General features: G+C 57.2%; 2 protein-coding genes across 4 annotated transcripts; both read left to right on the top strand.

The window, feature by feature from the left end:
* Positions 1 to 1,761: 1,761 nt before the first annotated feature.
* ARID3A (AT-rich interaction domain 3A) lies at positions 1,762 to 5,464 on the top strand. The gene is made up of 6 exons (XM_052665454.1): positions 1,762 to 1,882; positions 3,195 to 3,378; positions 3,466 to 3,713; positions 4,115 to 4,411; positions 4,495 to 4,584; positions 4,695 to 5,464. Exons 1-6 carry the CDS (start codon positions 1,870 to 1,872, stop codon positions 4,916 to 4,918), a joined length of 1,056 nt encoding a protein of 351 aa, XP_052521414.1. The 5' UTR covers positions 1,762 to 1,869; the 3' UTR covers positions 4,919 to 5,464.
* Positions 5,465 to 7,904: 2,440 nt separating this feature from the next.
* On the top strand, positions 7,905 to 19,654 carry WDR18 (WD repeat domain 18). 3 transcript variants are annotated; one of them, XR_008202065.1, is made up of 10 exons: positions 7,905 to 8,147; positions 9,610 to 9,720; positions 11,419 to 11,552; positions 12,005 to 12,146; positions 12,781 to 12,924; positions 13,142 to 13,206; positions 13,309 to 13,433; positions 14,442 to 14,579; positions 14,723 to 15,582; positions 16,384 to 16,472. XR_008202065.1 is itself a non-coding variant. In XM_052665451.1 (10 exons), exons 1-10 carry the CDS (start codon positions 7,938 to 7,940, stop codon positions 18,780 to 18,782), a joined length of 1,299 nt encoding a protein of 432 aa, XP_052521411.1. In that variant the 5' UTR covers positions 7,905 to 7,937; the 3' UTR covers positions 18,783 to 19,654. The 3 variants fall into 3 exon arrangements, 2 of the variants coding, with proteins under 2 accessions (XP_052521411.1, XP_052521412.1); XM_052665451.1 differs by lacking the exons at positions 14,442 to 14,579; positions 14,723 to 15,582 and adding exons at positions 18,283 to 18,351; positions 18,651 to 19,654 and having other exon boundaries at positions 16,384 to 16,550; XM_052665452.1 differs by lacking the exon at positions 16,384 to 16,472 and having other exon boundaries at positions 14,723 to 15,675.
* Positions 19,655 to 20,705: the final 1,051 nt, after the last annotated feature.

Genomic DNA, 20,705 nt, shown 5'->3' with positions numbered 1-20,705 from the left:
GTGCCCTTCCCTGTTATCGGCTCAGCCCCATTGATCCCTTTGATCGGCGTCGGCGGAGGAGGAATTCGGCCCCACGGGGACCCTCCTGGGGTGGGGATTTAGGGGGGGGGGTAGGGTAAGGGGGTCATCCTTGTCCCTTCTCGGTGACACCAGGTCCGTGCATGCCAGTATTGGTTACCCAGTTAACCTCATGGTGCGTGCTTGCAGCGTGACACACTCGTATTTATAGCCCCCTCCCCACAGCCTGCAGTTGTTCAAAATTGTCCTTGAGAAAAGCAGGCTGGAGGGTGGAAGGGAGGGGGGGGGAGGAAGGGCTGGAGGTGCAGCATCCACCCCCACACGGCCAGGAGCTGTTGTCCCCCCCCCCAGCCCCATTCCTCTCTCATGGCACAGGGCTGCGGTGCGGCGTCGGAGCGAGGCGTGCGTGCGGAGGGCGTGATTTGCTCTGCAGATCTGCTGCCATAAATCAGGGCAGGAATGTGTCGGGCTGTCAAACAAAGGGTGGGGTCCCAAGACAAAAGCTGGCCCCAGCAGGAACGGGTGCTTCAGGAGCGTCTGTGCACAGATCTTCCTGTCCTGGCTCATAAAAACATTTCCCAGCTGCGGACGCTCAGTGGGCGCGGGGTGCAATGAACCGCACCGGCCCCATCGGTCTCAAGTTTGCTCCAAGCACCATTCCTGGGAAATGCTTTCACAGGAACACAGGCTGCCAGCATGCCAGGGGACAGCCACTCCCAGCACCGCTCTCCTATGGCAGATTTGCTGCTTGTTGAAATGGGAGCAAGCTCTGGAGATGCTGGAAGCAGTAGGGCACGGGGCGGCTCCAGGTTCCTCATCCCAGTGTAACCCCATCCCATGGGTCCCAAGCACTTTCCTCACTGCCATCGTTTTTGGGGCCGGACCCCTGGGTGCTCCCTGAGCACATTGAAGCAGTTGCACACGAGCTCTCACCACGGCATGCACCCCACACACCCTGCAGCCCGGCTCCGGCTCCCTCGGGCACTGCAGGTGTGGAGGAGGGATCACACCAAAGCATTGCTCCACTCTGTGCCAAGAGCGTGCTGGATTGCTAAAAATAACCAGGATCCCTGTTTTGCTGGGAGGATCCCAGGGCTGATTGCAGTCGCTCAGCCTCCGGGCCAAGCTGGGGGCAGCGCCGTGGTTTCGGGGCCGGGACCTGAGCACGACAAACGCCTGCGCTCGCTCTTGTCTTGGCTGTGGCACGGCCTCATGCATGGCTGCCTCGTATCATTTTGCACCTGGCTCCCACCGAGTGGAGTTTTCTGAGAATTGATGCGTCCACTGCAGGGCTGCCCTCCCTTCTGCCACCTGGGAGCTGCCTGCCAGAGCCTTGGCATGGTGACAAGGATGGGTCAAGGCAGGGAAGGCAGCACTGCTCCCTATGGGGCTGTCCTGCTTTGCCCTGGTGCCCACTACCCCCAATGGATCTGCAGCTGCAATGCAGAGCAGAGCATGCCTGCCCTAAGCTGCAGGGATTTTGGGACCCGACAGCTCCATGCAATGGATCCCTGCAATGCCTGGGGGGGGGGACGACTGCTGCGTGGTACCCCATAGAGATCTCTGATTGCCCCATGGGGGCTTTGGGTCAGTGCACTGCTGGGAGCTGGGTCAGGGGGCTGGCGCCCGCTCTCAGTGCCGCTGGGCACAGCTGCCCTCACTGTGCTGCACACTGTGACCACAGACCCCATCTGCTGCTTGTGGGATCGGGGGGGGATCCCTGGGGGTGGGTTTGGGGAGACACGGGGCTGCCTGGTGAGGTGTGTGCAGCGTTGTCCTCTTGTTGCACAGCTGTATGAGTTGGACGGTGACCCCCGGAGGAAGGAGTTCCTGGACGACCTCTTCAGCTTCATGCAGAAGCGAGGTGAGCCCCCTCCCTGCCCACCCCCACCCCGCTCTGTCCATGGGTTTTATTTTCTCTCGTGTCATTGTAACCCAAGGTTAATGCTCCGGCCAGACTGGTAGTTAATTTTTAACCTCGTTGCAAACCGGGGTCAAACCTGCTCTGCTGGAATCCGCGCCATGAGCTCGGCGCTGTGATTCCTGCCCCAGTGCTGGCCCCACGGGGCTGATTTCATCGGCTCCATCCCCTTCAGGGTGGTTTTGCCCTCAGCCTCCCCCTGTGCTGCCCCATCCCCGGGTTACGGTGAGTCCAGAGCAGCCCCAATCCAAAGCCCAGCTCTGTTCTCAACGGGGCACCCACCTCACCGGCAGCGTCTGGAAAATGTTGACCTGTGGTATTCGAAAGGAGAATGTCAAATATCTGTGCATAGGAGCGTACACACGCACAGCTCCGTGCTGCAGGCGAGGTCTGGGTGTAGCTGTGACTCCTGCTTCATCCTCCTGCAGTTTTTGGCCTGATGTAAAGCTGCCTCCTGCTTGGTATCCAGCACACAGCTCTGCCCCGGGGTGGTACGAGGGCAGCAGGTGGGCATGCAGCCCCTGCTGGTTGCACCGGTGCTCAACCATGCTCCAAAACAGCACCCTGCTCCCATCGGGGCAGCTGCAGGGCTGTGTGTGGTGGGCAGTGTCCTGGGAGGGGGCAGGAGGGCTCTGGTGCTGGAATGGAGAGAGGAGCTCAGCGTGGTGCTGTGTGCGGCCACGTCAGCTGCTGCCACCTCCCGGCACCAGGCTGGGGAGAACCAGTGCAGGGACCCACAGCTGGGGCTGCTCAGCACTGCTGGAGCCGGGGTCCAGCACTGGAAACGTTGTTGTGTGAGTGCATGCAGCCTTCTGTCTAAAAAGGCATTTGGGGAAGCGTGTGTGTGTGTGTGCATGGCCCTTCCAGCACCCCCAGGTTCAGCTCTGCCCCACAGGGTGCTCCACGAGCCCCTTCCAGCTCAGGTCTGGGTGATTCCTGTTGACTCTCTGCATCTCCAGCCGTGTTCCCTTCTTGCTGGGACTGGGGGGCCCCAATTGCATGCAGCCTGAGCACAGCACGACCCTCACCCCGTGGCTGCTGTTATAAATATCTGCTGTTGCTGGGTGCAGCTGCCTCTGCTTGCAAACCACGGCCGGCCCCTTTCGAGTTTCTTTTTCCTCCATGGTGCTGAGCAAGATGAAGTGGGGGTGCTCACAGAAGGAAGTAGAGTGGTAGGGGAAGGGAGAGGCAGCAGCAGGACCCCCCTTTTCCTCTGCCTACCTGCACACCCCTGCCCACTCTCTGCCCTCCCCAGGGACCCCCGTGAACCGGATCCCCATCATGGCCAAGCAGGTGCTGGATCTGTACATGCTCTACATGCTGGTGACGGAGAAGGGAGGCCTGGTGGAGGTCATCAACAAGAAGCTGTGGCGAGAGATCACCAAGGGGCTCAACCTGCCCACCTCCATCACCAGCGCGGCCTTCACGCTCCGCACCCAGTGAGCACCAGGGGGGCACGGGGGGGGGAATTTGGGGACACCGGGTGGGGATGGGGCCGTGCTGTGTCTCACTGCATCATTCCACAGGTACATGAAGTACCTGTACCCCTATGAATGTGAGAAGCGGGGCCTGAGCAACCCCAACGAGCTGCAGGCGGCCATTGACAGCAACCGAAGGGAGGGCCGCCGGCAGGGATTTGGCAGCTCGCTCTTCACCTACTCACCTGGTGGCACCCATGGGCTCCTCTCCTCACCCAAGCTGCCGGTGCCAGCCCTGGGGTTGGCCTCAGCCACCAACGGCGGTGCCATCGCTCCCGTCCAGAAGATCAAGAAAGGTAAGAGCTGCTATGTGCTGATGGCACCGCTGGCACTGCTTCCTCCCTGAGCAAGTTGGGTTCCCCTGAGGGCCTGGGGCTTTTGGAGACCACTGCACTGGGTCATAGAGTGATTGGGCTGGGAGGGACCGTGGTGGTCACCCAGCTCTGACCCCTGCATGGGCTGGGTGCTGGGTGCTGTAGGCTTTCTGAGCTGGGGGCACGTACCATCAGCTCGTGTCCAGCTTTTCATCCACCAACACCCCCATGTCCTCTCCGCAGGGCTGCTCTGTGTCCATTTACCCCCCATCTGCATTGGTTTGGGGCTGCAGTCACCCTACCCCACTCCAATAGGCAGCAGCTCCTGGTGGCGGGGTCTGAAGCAGTGTAGGTGGGGGGCTGACCCACTCTCTGCCCCACAGAGGAGGACGCACCCATCCCCATCTCCATGCCCAGCCGGCTGCCGGTGTCGCTGGCCGGACACCCAGTGGTGGCAGCTCAAGCTGCAGCCGTGCAGGTGGCAGCAGCAGCCCAGGCCGTGGCACTGGAGCAGCTGCGGGAGAAGCTGGAATCAGGGGAACCCCCGGAGAAGAAAATGGCACTGGTGACAGACGAGCAGCAGCGGCTGATGCAGCGTGCCCTGCAGCAAAACCTCCTGGCCATGACAGCACAGCTGCCCATGAGCATCCGCATCAACAGCCAGGGCACGCGCTCGCCAGGTGGGTGCCACGGTGTGGGGTTCAGGGTGGGATCGGGGCACGGGGACCTCGGAGGGGTCCATCACCTCCGCTCTCCCCCGCAGAGAACCGCCAGGACACCTCCAGCAGCACAGCCAACAACGGCACCAACAGCATCAGCATGTCGGTTGAGATCAACGGTATCGTCTACACAGGTAGGGCACGGCGCGGTGCTTTTGCCACCGTCCCAGCGTGGCATCACTCCCATTGTCACCTGCAGAGGGATGTGCCGGGTCCCCCCTGCCCAACGCTGCTCTCCCCCCAGGTGTGCTGTTCGCCCAGACGCCCGGCCCTTCCTCCTCCTCCTCCTCGTCCTCCTCCTCCTACAGCAAAGGCAACGGCGGCAGCCGCGGCAGCGGCGGCGACAAAGGCACCAACAGCAGCGCGACGGGGGGCAGTGGGAGCAGCATGGGCAGCGTCCCCCCCGCTGCTCCCCCCGCCGTGCCTGTGCCCCCCCCCAGCTCTACCTCCAACAACGCTTCGCCTTAACGCCCCCCCATCCCTACACACAGCCAAAACCACCCCGAGGTGCCGGGGGCTGCAGGTGGGCCAGGGCAATGCCGGGGGGGGGGGTGGGGTGGGGTGGGGGTTAAGGGGGGGCTCAGCCTCGAGGTTTTCCTTCAGGGTCTACCCGGTGCCGCCCCCCCCCTCCCCCCCCTCAACCTGTTTACCTCACACACATCACACTTTGCACTGTACATTTATTATTATTATTATTATTTTTTAACTCGTGTTACCTCCAGACAGACGTACGGACGCCTGCCAACGCGAGCTTTAATGAAACCTCCTGGCACTCGTTAAAGGAAAAAAAAAAAAAACACGAAACAACAAAGCAAAACAAAACAAAAAGATAAAAAAAAAAAAAAAAAAAAAGTTGGAAATCGGGAGATATTTTATTCATTAGATCCTTTTTCTTCCCCCCTCCCCTCCTCTATTTTGAGAACTACACTTACTCTATGGGATTTTCAGAGGTTGTTGTTTGATTGTTTTTGTTGTAAATAGCTTCTATTTTATTCTCTAAAAAGAAAAGAAGAAGAAGAAAAAAAAAAAAGAATCAAACTTTTAACATGCAAATGATATATATGGACGTTGTCAGGGAAGCAGGAGCTGGGGAACCCATCACCTCCTTTTTCTTCTCCTCCCAGGTGTACCCGAGGCTCTGGGAAGTGCTGTGAGCTCAGGGCTGCAGTGGCACTGGGGACCACGGAGGGCGCAGTGTGTGCTGCACGCCTCCAGCTCCCGGCTTTAGTTCTCAGTGCAGAAAAGCAGTGCTCAGGGATGGGATGGGTGCAGCAGGGGGGTCCTGCAGCAGCCCCCAGGGACAGGCAGTGCTCAGGGGTGCTCTGGCTGCTAACATGTGCCATGCATCCCCGTGTTCCCTCGTCCCCAGCTCTCTCCTACATTGTCAGGTGGTTTTTCTTTCTGTGCTTGATTTCTTTTTCTCCCCTCCCCTGTAAGGCGATACTACTGTGCAGATCCAGTTTGGGCACATTTTCCCCCCTCCCCAGCACCCAGGGCGAGGTGACACCCGATCTGCTATTCACGCTTCCAGCAGCAAACTGGTTCTGTTGGTGATGGGACGGGCGTTTTGTTTGCGTGGTGCCGGGAGGAATCAGGAAAATTGGGTGGTGTCAGCACTGCTGCAGCTCCAGGGACAAAATCTGTTCCCTGCTGCTCCCTGTGCCCTGGGCATCGCTTCTGCCACAGCAGCACCCTCACCCACGCAGTTTAGGGGGGGACCAGGAGGGATCTCAGCATCCCTCCCAGTCCGGAGGCATCGCTTGTGCTCCCCAAACCACTGCTTTAAAGCCAAAAGCTCAGAGGCGGTGCCCTCATACGATGTGGAAGGGTGCAAGGCGCTGCCCGGCTGGGCTCTGTGCATGATGCAATTCTGGGTGACGTTCAGGTCACGTCGGTGCACGATGCCATGGCAGATTTCCCTCCGGATCGGCTTTGTGCACAGCGTGGTTCGGGATGCTGTCGCAGATCTGTGCTGTTCCGAACGGCACCGCGGCAAACGCTGCTCCTGTTTGTGCACGATGCCGTTCCCAAAGCGATCCCCGACACCCCAGCGCTGCCGTTTACCCTGCTTTACCCACGCGGGTTGCAGCGTTCCTTCCCCTCGTGGCCACTTCCCAGCAGTTCCTCTCCTCCCCCCCCCCTTCCCCATCCCCCCATTTCCCCCCCATGCACATCTGCGTGACACACAATCGCGTCCCGATGCCGACCCCCTTCCCTCCCCCCCCCCGCGGTATCTCAATTCCTCAGGTTCTGATGGGAGCACAGGGTTCGCCCCCAACCCTGCATGGACCCCCCCCTACCCCCCCTTCCGGCAGCACGGGTGTCTCCACACCCCCAGCCTTGAGATGGGGACGTGGCAAACTCAGGGGACTGGGGGGGTTTTCCAGCCCCTTTTTGCTGGTGGGGAGGGAGCATCCCCCCCCCCCCCCCAAAGAAAGCTGGCAGTGCCCTTTGGCTGCATGGCACCCTGCAGAGCTGCACTCTGAGGGTCCATCCCAGCCCCCCTCCCGCCCCCCAGGGTTGGGCACTTTTAGAGCTGCAGAGTTTCATGTGTATACAGCCACTGGGATTTGGGGTTCTAATTATCTTCACCCCCCCTCTTTTTTTGGAGAGAGCGCGTGTCGCCTCCTGCTTTATTTCTCTTATGCATATCAATTAAGAAAAAGATTAATTAAAAAAAAAGTTTCTCTGGGGTTTGGAAAGGAAAAGGAAGGGGGAACGGCTGCAGACATTCATCCAGCGGGCACATCTTAACTCAGGTAAAAATGGAAAAAAAAAAAAGAAAAAGAAAACGAAAAAGGAAAGAAAAAGAAAAAGAAAAAACACAAAAGACCAAAAAAAGAAAAAAGACAAAAAAAAAAAAAAAAAAGACAAAGATAAAACCACATTTCTACCTCTGAGAGCAGCGGCTGTGGGCGCTCCGTCCCACGTCCGGCTGAATATTTCAGTTTTGCAAACGTTCAGGTATTGAAACTTTTGATTATTAAAAAAATAAAAATAAAAAAAATAAAAATAATAATAAAAAAAATTAAAAAAAAAAAAGAGAAAATAAAAACACTGAAAGTTTACATTTTATAATAACATTATTATACAGATTGTATTTAAGCTGCAGAATATTTAAGACAATTGTAACCCTGTAAAGTTGATGAAATATTAAAAAAAAAAAAAAAAATGATAATTAAAAAATAAATGGTTGTGTGAAGTTTGTGTCCTCTCCGCGAGGCTGGGGGGGGGGGTCCCAAGGGGTTCACATAGGAAACCGATGGGGTGAACGGTGCCAGCGGTCCCTGTGCCCTATGGTCCCTATAGGACCCCATGAGGCACCCTGCGCTCACCCACCGACACTCTGACCACGCCGCACCCCGCTGAACTTCCGGCCCACCTGGCCCCGCCCAGCCGGCGGTGCCGCTTTTGATTGGGCGCCGCGGCGGAAGGGCGGCGCTCTGTGCGCGAGCCGCGCTCTCTCTGGCCCTGGCGGACCGCGAAGATGGCGGCGCCCATGGAGGTGGCGTTGGTGTCGGACGCCGCCGGGCCGCTTTGTAACTGCTCGGTTTGGGAGCTGCATTCGGGTTCCGCCTTGCCCGGTTATCGCGGTGGGAACACCGGACCGCGCGGGTTGGCGCTGCTGGGAGGCGAACACCTGCTGGGAGCCCAGCTGGGCAAGAGCTACATCAACGTGTGGGAGCTGCAGAGGAAGGTACCGGCGGCGGAGGGCGTGGGGAGAGCGGTGGGGGGGCGACCCGAGGAACCCCTCCGAAGGAGTCTCACCCTGCGCTGAGCCCGCCCGGCTTCCCTCTATCCGTAGACCTCTGCCACCTCTATGGTCAGACGCCCCCTCCTTAGAGCCCCCCCGGCCCCATACTGAGATGTCCCCAGGGCCCTCCTGTCGGCAGGGATCTTCATATGGACTCTGGGTTTCTCTCTAGGCCCCCCCTTCTGCAGAGCTCCCCCAGCTCTGTGGTGGGAGCCCTCCAGAAGGACCTCCATCTCCATTCCTGCTCTGTATTCTCTGTACAGACGTCCCATGGTCAGATCCCCCCGCTCTTCCTTACAGTCCCCCATCCTGATCAGGTTCCTGGGCCCCCCCTGCACCCCACAAAGCCCCCACATAGTGCTGTTTAGCACTGGATTCCCCCCACCTCCCCCCAGTTCTTGGGGAGAGCCTGGAGCTCCCTTTCATGGGAGATCCCCACACATTGCTATAAAACAACTGTTCTCAAAAAGGAATTAATTGTAGGGTTCCCTTCCCCAAATGCAGCATTGTCCCACCTGTCCCTGCATCGAGTGGATACTGCTGGGAGCCCCACACTGTGCCCACCATGGGGCAGCAGCACTGCTGGGCTCTGTGCCCCCACGCTGTGGGGTCCCCACACTGAACCCCATGGGGCCCTGATGGTCTTCTCCAGTCTGGGAGGATTTGTTAGAGGAATTATGGAGAAAACCTCTGCCTCAAAACCCCCATCCTGTTCTCTTTATGTTACTGAAAATGGGAAATCTGCAGGCTCACACCTGGAGTGACAGACCAACCCCTCACTGCTCCCCCATCCCTACAGGACCACCCTGTTATCCTGGGACAGGACAGCAGCACAAACCCTTTGCCCAGCAGCAGCTCTCTCCTTCTGTTTCTTGTCATTCCCTTCTGTTTTGCTGCAGGGAGCAGCAGCAGCCCATGAGTTTGAGTGCACACACAGCCCCTTCCTTGCTGCAGCTCGGAGTTTGTTCCTGCCTGCTTCAGCTCCCCCAAACCAAGAGCTGATATCAGAGCTTTTTATTTGTCCTCCCAGGCTGTGAGCTCAGATCATCATCTTTTCTTTTTCTTTCTTTCTTTTTCAATTCATATTATTTTGGTGTAATTCTAGCTTGTCTTCTGCTGAATCTCCAGGATTCCCTTATCACAGAATTTTATCTTACCTTTGGCGCTTGCTGCCTATGGTTGGAGTTGTGCGGATGCAGATGGGAAGAAGGGGAATTTACCTTTTCACTGTGGGCTTAAACACAAAGCAAAATGCAATCAAGTGGGATTTGTGCAATCTTAGAGACTTCACTTCTCCACTGCCTCTTCTGTGTTGCAGTTTGAGCTGAACCACACTCTGCTTTCTCTTTTCCTCCCCAAATTCCCCTTCATACTAAATGGCTGCTGGTTTTTTTTGTGTTTCCAGGACCAGCTCCAGCAGAAGATCATTTGCCCCGGACCGGTGACCTGCCTAACAGCTTCTCCCAACGGGCTCTACATCCTGGCTGGTGTTGCTGAGAGCATCTACCTGTGGGAGGTGAGGAACACACCCTGCCCATGCAGGGCTCAGTGTGGAGCTGCTGAGCTCACAGCCCCTCGAGGCACAGGAATGGGTCTGCATGACACCCATGCTGAGGGTTTTCCAGCACGGTGCTTCCTCCCTCGCCTTTCTGGGCCTGGGGTCTGACTCCTCACATTTGCCAGAAGGCTTTGCAGTTATTTGTGGTCATCTTTTGGCATCTTGTTGGTGCTTTTCTTTCTGGCTTCAGAACTGTGCACGGATGAAGCGTCAGTTTGAAGGTTCCTATAAATCAGTGAGACCCCCGTGTAGGTTAAAGTGATTTGGATCCGAGGGAAGTGAAAAATCCCAGCAGTCATGGAGAGAAGGAGGTTTGTGTTTAGATCCATAATGGATTAATAAGGGCTGAAAAGAATGGGAATATAGAGGTTTGCATCCTCTGTGGATAGTGACTGCCCTGTGCTGTCAGGTGTGAGTAGATCCATAACAGCTGTGCTGCACAGTGGAGTTGAGGCTTCTCTGGGTCACACACATTACAGATCCACGCTGGGGCTGGCTGCCCAGCAGCTTGTCATAGCAGGGTGGGAGATGAATGTTGCTGGAAGAGGCTGGGTGAGGTTTAGGCCTTTTTGTTTTGGAGCTGCTACAGATGCTTGGTGTTGTGGGCTCGGGTGTTGCTTCCTCAGTGCAGAAACCAAGACTCGGTGTTCATTTAGCATCCCATACTGGCCTGATGTTTGTATGTGACTTGTGAGCTGGATGTCCCTGCAGGTTGATGCACTCTGGTCATCACCCTATTTTCAATTAGTGGTGGTGTTTACGTGGGATTACGCTGTATTCTAAGAGCTTCACCAAGTGAATAAAAGAACACAGCTTGTTCCTTGCCCCAGAGTTAAAGACCAATATGTCTAACCTGTAAACCTCTCAGTCTTGGGGGAATGGTTTTGAGCCTTATTACGTGGGTGGCTCTATCTTAATTCATCAAGGAACGCTGGGGCTGAGACTGCAGCAAGTGGGAGTTGCTTGCTTGTGATGCTCTGAGCTGGTTTCTGCTCTGCTTCATCTGCAAAGCGTGGTCCTTTCTCCTTGCTTCCAGTTAGCCTTGCCTTGGCAGCGTTTCGGAGCAGCTGGCAGCAGTGGGTGATGGCAGAGCAAACAGGCACGCATTGGAGAGGCCTCATGCAAACCATCATAGAGCTGGAAATGGGATCCAAGAGCCCCAGTTACCCACCTTGCTCTGCAGAAATTGTTCACTGTTGATTCACAGTTTGCTTTTATTTTTAGGTATAATTCAGACGATGAGAGGGAGTTGATTCTGTTCTTTTCTATGGTGCTCCCTCGCCACCTCCTTAACTCCCTTCCTATCAGCAGCGTTGCCTTCTAATAAGAAAAGCTCTGAGTTTAGGGAACTCTTTGTCCACGCTGGAGGTCCTCTTGGTCTGAGAGCACTCACCCTGGCTGGAATGCAGCAGCCCTCTGTGGCTTTGTAACCCCTGCAGCCGTCGCGTGCCTTCAAACTGAGCGCTGAGATGCCACGGGAGGTTGGAGGAAGCCATCAGAGCAATGCTAACAATAAACAGGAAATCTTTACTGCGTGCTTGACCAGAGAAACTGCAGTGCTGTCACTGGATTCCAGAGCCACCGTGGGCAAGACCTGCTCAAACTGCTTCTTGCTGTGTTTACTCCTTGCTGAGTGTTCTCCTGCCCTTTCCTCAGGTCTCCAATGGAAACCTCCTGGCCATCCTGAACCGACACTACCAGGACCTCACATGCCTCTGCTTCACTGATGACAGCAGCCACTTTCTCTCGGGGGCAAAGGACTGCCTGGCGCTGGTGTGGAACTTGTACAGGTAACAGTGGCCCCAAGGACATCTTGGTCTGCTTCTTCTGTGAGCAGAGAGCATCTGGGCAAGGAATGCAGCATGAGATCAGCCACCACATCCTGGAGGCAGGATCGGCTCTGCTTAAGCCTCCATCTCTAAGCTGTCCTTAAAGCTTACTAGTGGTGATGAGTCTGTGCCTTCCTTAGGCAAGTTGTTCCAGTGTTACCCTATCGCAGCATATCCCTCTGACTGCCTTTCTCCTTTTAAAGGGGGGGTTGTGCCCTTCCCCAGGCAATGGCAGCTGAGTGCTCTGTCCCCTGGGGTGGGGGATCTCTCTGGTGCCCTCTCTTCTTGTGCTGTGGCTGCTGACAGACTTCTGCCTTCAGCTCGATTCCTACACGCACCAGCTCTTCCTCACAGCCGCTTTACTTTGGCATCCCCAGCACTGCTGACCCTTTTCTGTGTTCTCTCCCCTCCAGTGTTCTACAGGCAGAGCCCTCCCAGATCCCAGACCCTCGCCACGTGTGGTCCCGACACAGCCTCCCCATCACAGACATGTGCTGTGGCTTTGGAGGACCTTTGGCACGAGCTGCCACCGCGTCCCTTGACCAGACAGCAAAGGTAAGGCTTGGATCAGTCTGCACAAAGAAGTGTCCCAGAGGTGTGCACGCCCCAGAGGGTTAAAGCTGAATTTCTGCAGAGCTGTCCGTGCGGGTTGCAGTCGCTCAGTTTTTTGGCTGCCTCTGTGATGAGTCAGAGCTGCCAGCCCTAATGAGTTTTGCCTCTCCAAACACCAGCGGTTTCTCTGCTCCTGCCCTCAGACCAGGGCTCCTCATGCTTTGTCATCTCTATTGTCCCTGGAGGGTGTGGGGATCGTTTCCTCTCATCTCCCTTTGCTGCTGTCCCTTCCATCTGGAAGGACGTGGAACACAGAGCTGGCTCCTTTAGGCACAACCAACTCCAGAGCTGGAGCTGGGAGGGATCCACCCTGGGAGATGAGATGGGTACAGGAAGGTCAGGAAGCTCAAGGCCTCCAGAGACTCATTTGGATTCTGTCTTGGTTAGTGTGGAATTTAGCAAGTAACCCAGGGCAGGCCAGCTTGTGCCTCAGTTTCCCCATCCACAGTGGGATGGGGTGCTGCTCCGTGCTGCCAGCTTCCTGCTGGGCATGTCAGTGCTGGTAAGCAGCAGCGTGTTCTTCCAGTCAAGCAGTGAATGTTTAAGCCCCTAATTCTCCTGCATTGTCTTATTCCAGCTGTGGGAAATCTCATCCGGGGAGCTCCTGCTTTCAGTCCTGTTTGATGTGGGGATCATGGCTGTTACCCTGGACCTCTCAGAGTATCACATGTTCTGCGGTGGCATGGATGGATCCATATTCCAGGTTGACCTCTGTGCCTGGGTGAGTGCTGGGGGCTGCAGGGCTGCTTGGCGCTGCCATTGTGTGGTACTGTGAGCCACTGCCACCTCCTTCCTGTGTGACAGTGTGATCTGTCAGGGAACCCCTGTGTTCCCCTGCACCTCCTCTGCCCTGTCCAGACACACCGATGAATCTGCTGCCTTCAGTCTTGCTGAACTCAATCCCCTCTCACTCTTCCTTCCATCCTCCACTTCTGCAGCCAGTCCAGAGAGACCGGACCTTCCAGACAGAGCGGGAGAATGGGAAGATCTTCAAAGGGCACAGGTGAGATACCAGACATACCTGCCACCTATTTCACTGCCCACCTCACTGGTTTCTGGCAGACCTTGGGTCATGCTGAGTTTAAACATCCCTTCCCCATTCCAGGAACCAGGTGACGTGTCTGTCCGTCTCCACGGATGGCAGCCTGTTGCTTTCTGGCTCACATGATGAAACGGTGCGGCTATGGGACATCCAGAGCAAGCAGTGCCTGAAGACGATGAATCACAAAGGTAGGCATGCCCTTATCTCCACGATCCTTTCCTCCTTGTCTGTTAAAAGCTGCTGCTGTTTTGCTCTGACGCTGCCCTCGGCGATTCAGGCATTTCTATGCTGCTTATTTCACCCTCTCGGGAAGGGCAGAGGCATTAAAGGGATGCCTTAGCTGTCTGGAGTGGGGTTTTGACCTTGCCCACGTCTGTTAACAAGCTCTCTGTGCACTGTCAGAAAGTGAGTCACAGATTTCACCCAGCCGTTGAGGAAGTCCAGGATCTTGTTTTCCAAAGGGAGCAGTTCTCCCAGACACACCTGAGCACTTGAGAAGGAAACAAGAGGGGGAGAACGTGTCTGAAGGAGAAACCTTGGCCCCAGCAGCGGGCACCCATGAGCTCATTAGGTCTGAATAGAATCCGATATCAGCAGGCTGGGATTTCAGGCAAATGGCTCCAATAAACCACACAGACCAAAGCTTGCCAGTGAGGTGCCTCAGAGCAGTGGGTGATTTAGCCCTCGTGTTGCAGGCGGTGAGATCCAGGCTGTGTGCAGACCCATTCCTTCTTTCCTTCTGCTTTTCTGCCAAGGACCTGCTGCAGCAGCCATCCAGCCTTGCCCTGCTAGTAGCAGTAGGAGAGAAAGCAGGCAAAACTTGAGCTGTGTGAGTCATCAGAGGAGAGGTGGCCAAACTTTCACTGCAAGCCGAACATTAAAACCCTCCTCAAGCCTGCAAGGGAGCAAAGTCAGACACAAGGCCCTGCAGCGCCGTGCTGCTGGGTGCTAAGGGTGGAAGGCGAAGGGCTTTTTGCATCCTCTGCAGACTGGCTTCTTCCTACAGGCTGGGAGTGGGCATCCCCAGCAGTGCTGGCACCATTACCACCCCGCTGATGCCTGGATGTTCCATCTGAGCGTGGGAGTAGCGTGGCAGTGGGATGTAATGCAGGAGCTGTACTGTGGGGAGCACAGGAACAGGGGCTCTGTGCTGGGACCCGGCACCCCACCAGTTCTCCTTTGCTTTCCTGCATCAGGAATGTGGGACTCCTCTGTCCCTGAAGCTGCCTCTCTCCTGGAGTTGTCCCAGCAGTGGGCTTCCTGCTCCTGGGCTGTGTTCTCCCCTTTGCCTTCCCCTCTGCCTCTCCAAGCTGCAGCGCAGCCCTCCTGGCAAGGTCTGTTCCATGCTGCTGCTCTGCTGCCCCTCCAGCAAGTTCCCTTTGCGAGGAGAAGCTGACATGGGCTTCTCTGCCTCAGCTGACATGACAGCCACCCCCGGCCTGCTGTGCTCTGGACAATGACGTCCTTCTGCTCACAGGGGCAAAGGAGGCAGCTGCAGGCAAAGGAGAAACCAGTGGCCTCCCCACATGACGGTGCTGGAAATAGATGAGAGGAACTGGACGTGGCTCAGGGCTGGAGAGGAGCGTGGCTGTGCTGGCAGGAAGGATGCAGGGGGCTTCTCCAAGGTTTGCTTGTCCTTGGCTAGGGCAGAGCGCAGGAAGAGAGACGGGCACTGAGGAGCTGTGCTGCTGCTGGTAATGAGCTGTGACTGCTGGGCCAAGGGCTGCTCTCTGCCTCTGCAGAGCATCTGCCACTGTGTGCACAGGTACTGCTGCACAGGGAGCCTGCACACCTCTGAGCCAGTGGGCCGTGGTGGGAGCCCTGCCCCCAGAGCTCACTGGACCTCAGTTCCCTCGTCGTGCCAGCGCTGTTCTTGGTGACACAGGCTGTCTCTGAGGACTGGCTCAAACGAGGCAGTGTGGGTGTGCTCCATCTGAGTCCATCCTGCTGGCACCCGCCTTGGAGCTGGGTTATTTATTCTCCCTCAGTCCCATGCTGGCAGGACATTACTCACTGCCCAGTGCTGAGCCGTCCCTGCTGATTGGGTTGGAGGGGGTGAGCTGGGCTGGCTCTGCTGGAAGGGTCTGTGCCTTAGTGGTGACCAGATCTGGGGGCTCATGAGCTAGTTCTGAGATCTTATCCCTGCGCCTTTCTTGCTCCCTTCTTCCAAATAACCCCCGGTGAGCCAGAGGTGGTAATCTCACTAATGGCTGTTTTCATTACCAGCAGCAAGCTTCTTTTTTAGGGAGGGAGCAGTGGTTTGTTCCAGCAAAGCGTTGGCAAGGAGCAGCTGCAGAGGGCAGCCTGGGACTCCTGGCTGAGCACCTTCTGGACAGTGTGTGGCAGAGCATTGGTTTGTGGGCCAGGACCCAGTGTGCAAGGAGGGCTGAGCTTTGGGGCCATCTCTGCTCTCACTTGGGCTGCTGATCTTTCCACTTCAGAGGTGCTTCCTTAGCACAGACCCAGAGCATCGGGCTGCTCCAGCCCCCAGGCCTGGGCTTCTTCCCTGCTGTGCAGCTTTCTGTGCCTGTGGTGGCAGCCTGCCTTCGCTCAGGTGCATCTGGATCCTTTTAACCTTTCCCTTTGTGCGGTCGAGTTGAGGTGGGGAAGATGGATGGCCAGGATTTATGAGCAGTGCTGGAGCTCCATTCACACACGAGCTGGGGGGGGGGGGGGGAGGGGGGGGGGCTGAGAGCCACAGGGGCCGGAGGTCCTGCAGCCAATGCAGGGATATGGGGAGCAGTGGGAATTTGAGTGTGAGCTCGCAGCGGGGGGCGGAGGGGGCTGCTGACAGAAAGCAGCAGCCTGTGTGGGTAAATGTAGTAATTAAAGCGCTCGTTAGCTCTGCCAAACGAGTGCATGTGATGGATCATTACCAGGAGGCAGCAGCGTGAGCCGCAGGGGCTGACGGATGGCTGATGCTGCAGAGGATGGGTGGATCGTTTTGGGGGGGATACAGTGTGTCCCTGGGGCTGAGAGCTGTGCTGTCCCACTGTGCTGGGGGGTGAACAGGTCCTGGCTCCTGCAGCTGCCATCTACTCCTCCAGCTGTGTTTGTTCTGCCCAAGAAACATGCTGGGGGGGGGATAGAGAAGTGACCCATCCTCACCTCTCTGTCATCCCTCCCCCTGCCCCCCAGGTCCGGTTACGAACGCCTTCATAGTGCTGGCTCCAGCCAACATGCTCAACCCAGATGGGAAACCCAGCGTGCCTCTTCCTAAATTCAGCAAGCACCTCTATGGCACTGAAAGCACTGATGAGCAGGGCAGCGAGGGAGTGACGCTGCGCCTCGGGCTGCACCAGCAGGTACTGGGCAGGAGGAAGGCATTGGGGGGAGGGTTTGCATGGGGGGGATGCAGGATTCTCCCCCAGCTTGATGTCTGCAGCTCCTTGGGGTCTGGTGAGCTCCCCTTGTGCCGCTGGGGAAGGACCTGGTGCCCTTCTTGTTTGTGGAGTAATGCACAGAGGGCAGTGAGGGTTCCTGCAGTGGGTCTGGGGCTGGTAGGATGGTGGCTCGATGGCTCAGAGTGAGGCAAAGGATAGGGCTCACAAGGCCTGAGCTGACTGGAGCATTCCCAGCTCCTGGGAAAGTGTGGGCTCATCCCTGCACAGAACTGTGTCCCATGAGTGCTTCCCTTTCCTCTCTCCTCTCTCTGCCTGTCCTGATGCTGCTCAGCTCCCCCCGGTTCTGTTTCCTAAAGCTGTTGGACTGCCCTGATGGAGCTCAAGTCCTTCTGCCAGGCACTGCCCCTGCTCTCAGCGGCCCCTAGGCTGCTCTTGGCTGCAGGAGAGTCACTCCAGGTCTGAGGCACTGCAGGGCTCTGGCTGCATCCCCTGGAGGCCACCCCTGTGCCAGCTGTGGTGGCATGGAGGAGCTGGAGCTCTGCTGCACTGAGTCCTGCATGCTGAGATCCTCTACTGAGCATCCTCTTTTTTCTCCTTCCCTCCTTCCCTCCTTCCCTCCTTCCCTCCTTCCCTCCATGCCTCCTTCCCTCCATGCCTCCTTCCCTCCATGCCTCCTTCCCTCCATGCCTCCTTCCCTCCATGCCTCCTTCCCTCCTTCCCTCCTTCCCTCCTTCCCTCCTTCCCTCCTTCCCTCCTTCCCTCCTTCCCTCCTTCCCTCCTTCCCTCCTTCCCTCCTTCCCTCCTTCCCTCCTTCCCTCCTTCCCTCCTTCCCTCCTTCCCTCCTTCCCTCCTTCCCTCCTTCCCTCCTTCCCTCCTTCCTTCCTTCCCTCCTTCCCTCCTTCCCTCCTTCTTTCTTTCAAACCAGAGGCTTTTCCCCCACTCCATAAAGTCCATTCTCCAATGCAGTGAAATCCATTCTCCCTCCCTTTGTGCTCCCCTTGCAGTCCTGGCTGGTGCAGTCATTTGTCCTCCCTGCCTGGTGCTGTGATATGGGCTCTCTCTGCTGTATGTCAGTGCTGAGCCCCAGCCTGGCCACCCCCAGGCACAGGGACTGTCCTGTGCCACGAATGCTCACAGGCTCACTGCCATCCCAGTCTGTCTGTCCCTGTCCTGTTTGCCAGCAGCCCCAGAGCTTTTCCCTCCTCTGTCAGCATCTGTCCCTGGGAGAAGTGACAGCACTGTCCCTGCTGATGGATGAGCTCCATGCAGTGCGGTGTCAGCCCAACCAGGAGGGACTGTTTGCCTGCAGCTCAGCAGAGGGGCTGGAGCTGATTTCTGATGTCAGCATGCCAGCAGCATGGTGCTGGGGGGAGCAGCAGTAATATAATAAACCCAGAGCCTTGTGCCGTCCTCCAGGCTTCCTCTGCTGTCAGACCCCTGCATTGGCACCCTCAGGGGACTTTTTTGGGACCCCTCCCCAAGCACAGGCTTTTTCTGTTTTGGAGAGGGATTGCAGCCCTGCTCCCCTGCTACGAAGGATGTTGGCCGTACCCATGGCACTGCTTCCTTTTTGCTTTGCTGAGTGGAGGGGACAGGGGACATCTTCACCTTCCACCACAGTGTGCCCTGTGCTGGGGCTGCTGGGGGAGGGCCCAGGTCCTCTGTATCAATGGTTTCCATCTGGTCCTTGCAGGAGTCTGGGGAGAGCTATCTAGAGAAGGCTGAGAAGATGTACTCTCAGATGTGCTCAACGAGAGAAAAGGTGAGAGCTGCTCTGGGGGGAAAAAGGGATGGAGAGGTACTTTGTCCTCAGACAGATTCTTCCAGGGCTCCTGTGGCAGCAGAGCTGTTCCTCAGGGCGCTGTGCAGAGCTGGGATGGGGGAACAAATCCTGGAATCCTCTGATGGTGTCGGAGGGACCGCAGCTTTTGGAGGGGAGATGAAGAAGGGAGGGGATGGAATGGTTTGGGATGGGCCGCTGTCCTGGTGAGCGCCAACCTCAGCTTGCTAGAGCTGAGCCCCAGGTCCTTGACTTTCTTCTGTCGCATTTTTCTACCACAGAACCTGATGGGAGACCAGGAACATCTGACCATCCAGGTGAGCGAGCTGGAAGAGGAGGTGAGCACCCTCCGGAAAATCAACAAGAACCTCTTTGACTTCTCCGCTCGCATCATCACCAAGCCAGCCAAATGAGGAGGCAGCCCCCAGCCCTCCCCCCGCCCCTCTGCCTCTCTCTGCCCAGCTCCTGGGGAAGAACAGCCAGCCCGTGGGCGCACGCAGACGGGCAAACACGTGTGGCTCGCATCCTCACCAGCGCCTGTCAGGCCACGTAACACACCAAGGAGCGTTTGCCCACTCCCTCTGGCCTCCCTTTGACCACACAGGACTGAGATGGGGCACGGGGGCCGTGGGGCTGCGTGTGGTCCCAGCTGGCTGCCTGCAGGATGGCGCAGGGATGGGGCTGAGCAGTGCAGCTGCAGCGCAGACAACTGCGGGCAGAGCGTCCCCGCCTGCGCTGCCCTTCAGGATGCGGCTCCTGCTCTTCTCCTCTCTCTTCCCCTGGCCTTTTTATTGTTTCTTTTTGTTACACGACCCTGCGGCGCAGACAGAAAATTGGGTTTTTTCACCTCTCTGAATGCCAGTTTGAGATTGGATTTTAGAGACACCTTCTGCCCACCCCTGGCTGGGAGATGCTGCTCACTGGACCCTTTGCATCCCCGACCCCGTTTGGGGCTCGGTTTTGCTCCCATGCAGCGGGGGCTGTGCAGCTCCTGCCCTCTCTTGGGCACCCCCAGCCATCAGTGGGGGCACTGAGCCTGAAGCTGTGGGCCCTGCGCCCCTCGGGGGGCTCTGTGTGTGTCTGGGCAGGGGAAGCATGGTGCTATTTCCGATCTCGTACGTTGACAATTTATATATATTTGGATCCAGCTATTTTGTTTTCCACGGTGTTCTGGGGAAATCAGCCTTTTGTATTGTCACTAGCATGGCAGTGGGGGTGTTGTGGGTTTTCTTTAGGTTTATTTTTTACATAAAAGATTTGTTTTTTATAGTGAAAGGTGCCCGAGGTTTCTCTTGACTCCTCCTCCACCCTCCCAGTCACTTGCCGTTGCATACTCAATGCTGCCAGCAGGGAGGGGAGTTCTCATTCCTTCGGAGCCATTGAGCCATCCTCCCCCCCGAGCTCCCTCCCTGAGCCTCCAGAAGCCCCCAAACATCCACGTGCCCCGGATCTGTGCTCCTGGAGCGCAGGATGCTGTGGCAGAGGGCTCACATTGCAGCAAGGAGCAGCAGTTGGCAGTGGTGAACCTGCTGCCCTCCTCCCACCGCTTTGCCCTGCAGCCCCCGGGGGCTTTTTGGGGCTGGAGCAGGGGCACCGTGTGCGGGATCTCAGGGCACAGCTGTCCCCATTTGCCCCGGCACACCACAACTGCTTTCAAATGCACTTCAATAACACAAGCGGCCGTGCAGCTCGCTCCAATGCCAACTCGTTTAGATAATGCTTTTAGCTTAATAAGCCACATTTCTCTTTTTCTCTCCCTCCCTCACTCCTTCCCTTATGACATTTGGGATCGACGTCGATCAACTGCAGCGCGGAGCAGCGCGCAGAGCCCGGCCTTTGCGGGGACGGCCCCCAACCGCCCCGGGGCTGCATTGCTTCGAGCGCAGCTCCGTTCCGAGCCTCCCTCTGCTCCCTCTGCCACATCGGCCCCTCACACGGGGGTCGGGAGCTGCGGGGCCGCTCTTTGCCAGGGCTGTCCCAGCTCCCTCCCCCGCGCTGATCTCCGCTAAAGGAACTCATTAGCTCTGACTCATTACATTTGTCTGATGATCAATATTTTTTTGCCAGCTGCTCCTTGGCTTTCTCGTTCGGTTTTCTTTTCCTTATTAATGTAGTGCAGCCTCTCCCTCCCCACCTCCCCGGCAGCGCAGCGTTCTGGCATCGAGCGATCCTCGCACCGCACCGCACCGCGCCTCATTTTCGGGGTCTCCTCTTTGCCCCGCGACGGCTCCAGGATGGCCGTGGGGGGGCCCGGGGGTCTCCTCCATCCGATTCCGGGGGATGCGCGTCTCCACCCGGGCGCTGCGGGGCGGGCGGGGCTCGAGAGGCCTCCCGGC

This window comes from Tympanuchus pallidicinctus, unplaced genomic scaffold (assembly GCF_026119805.1).
Source record: "Tympanuchus pallidicinctus isolate F22 unplaced genomic scaffold, pur_lepc_1.0 scaffold67, whole genome shotgun sequence".
Taxonomy (NCBI): domain Eukaryota; kingdom Metazoa; phylum Chordata; class Aves; order Galliformes; family Phasianidae; genus Tympanuchus; species Tympanuchus pallidicinctus.
The sequence above is the reverse complement of the archived record's forward strand: the minus strand, read 5'-3'. Positions and strand labels throughout refer to the sequence as shown.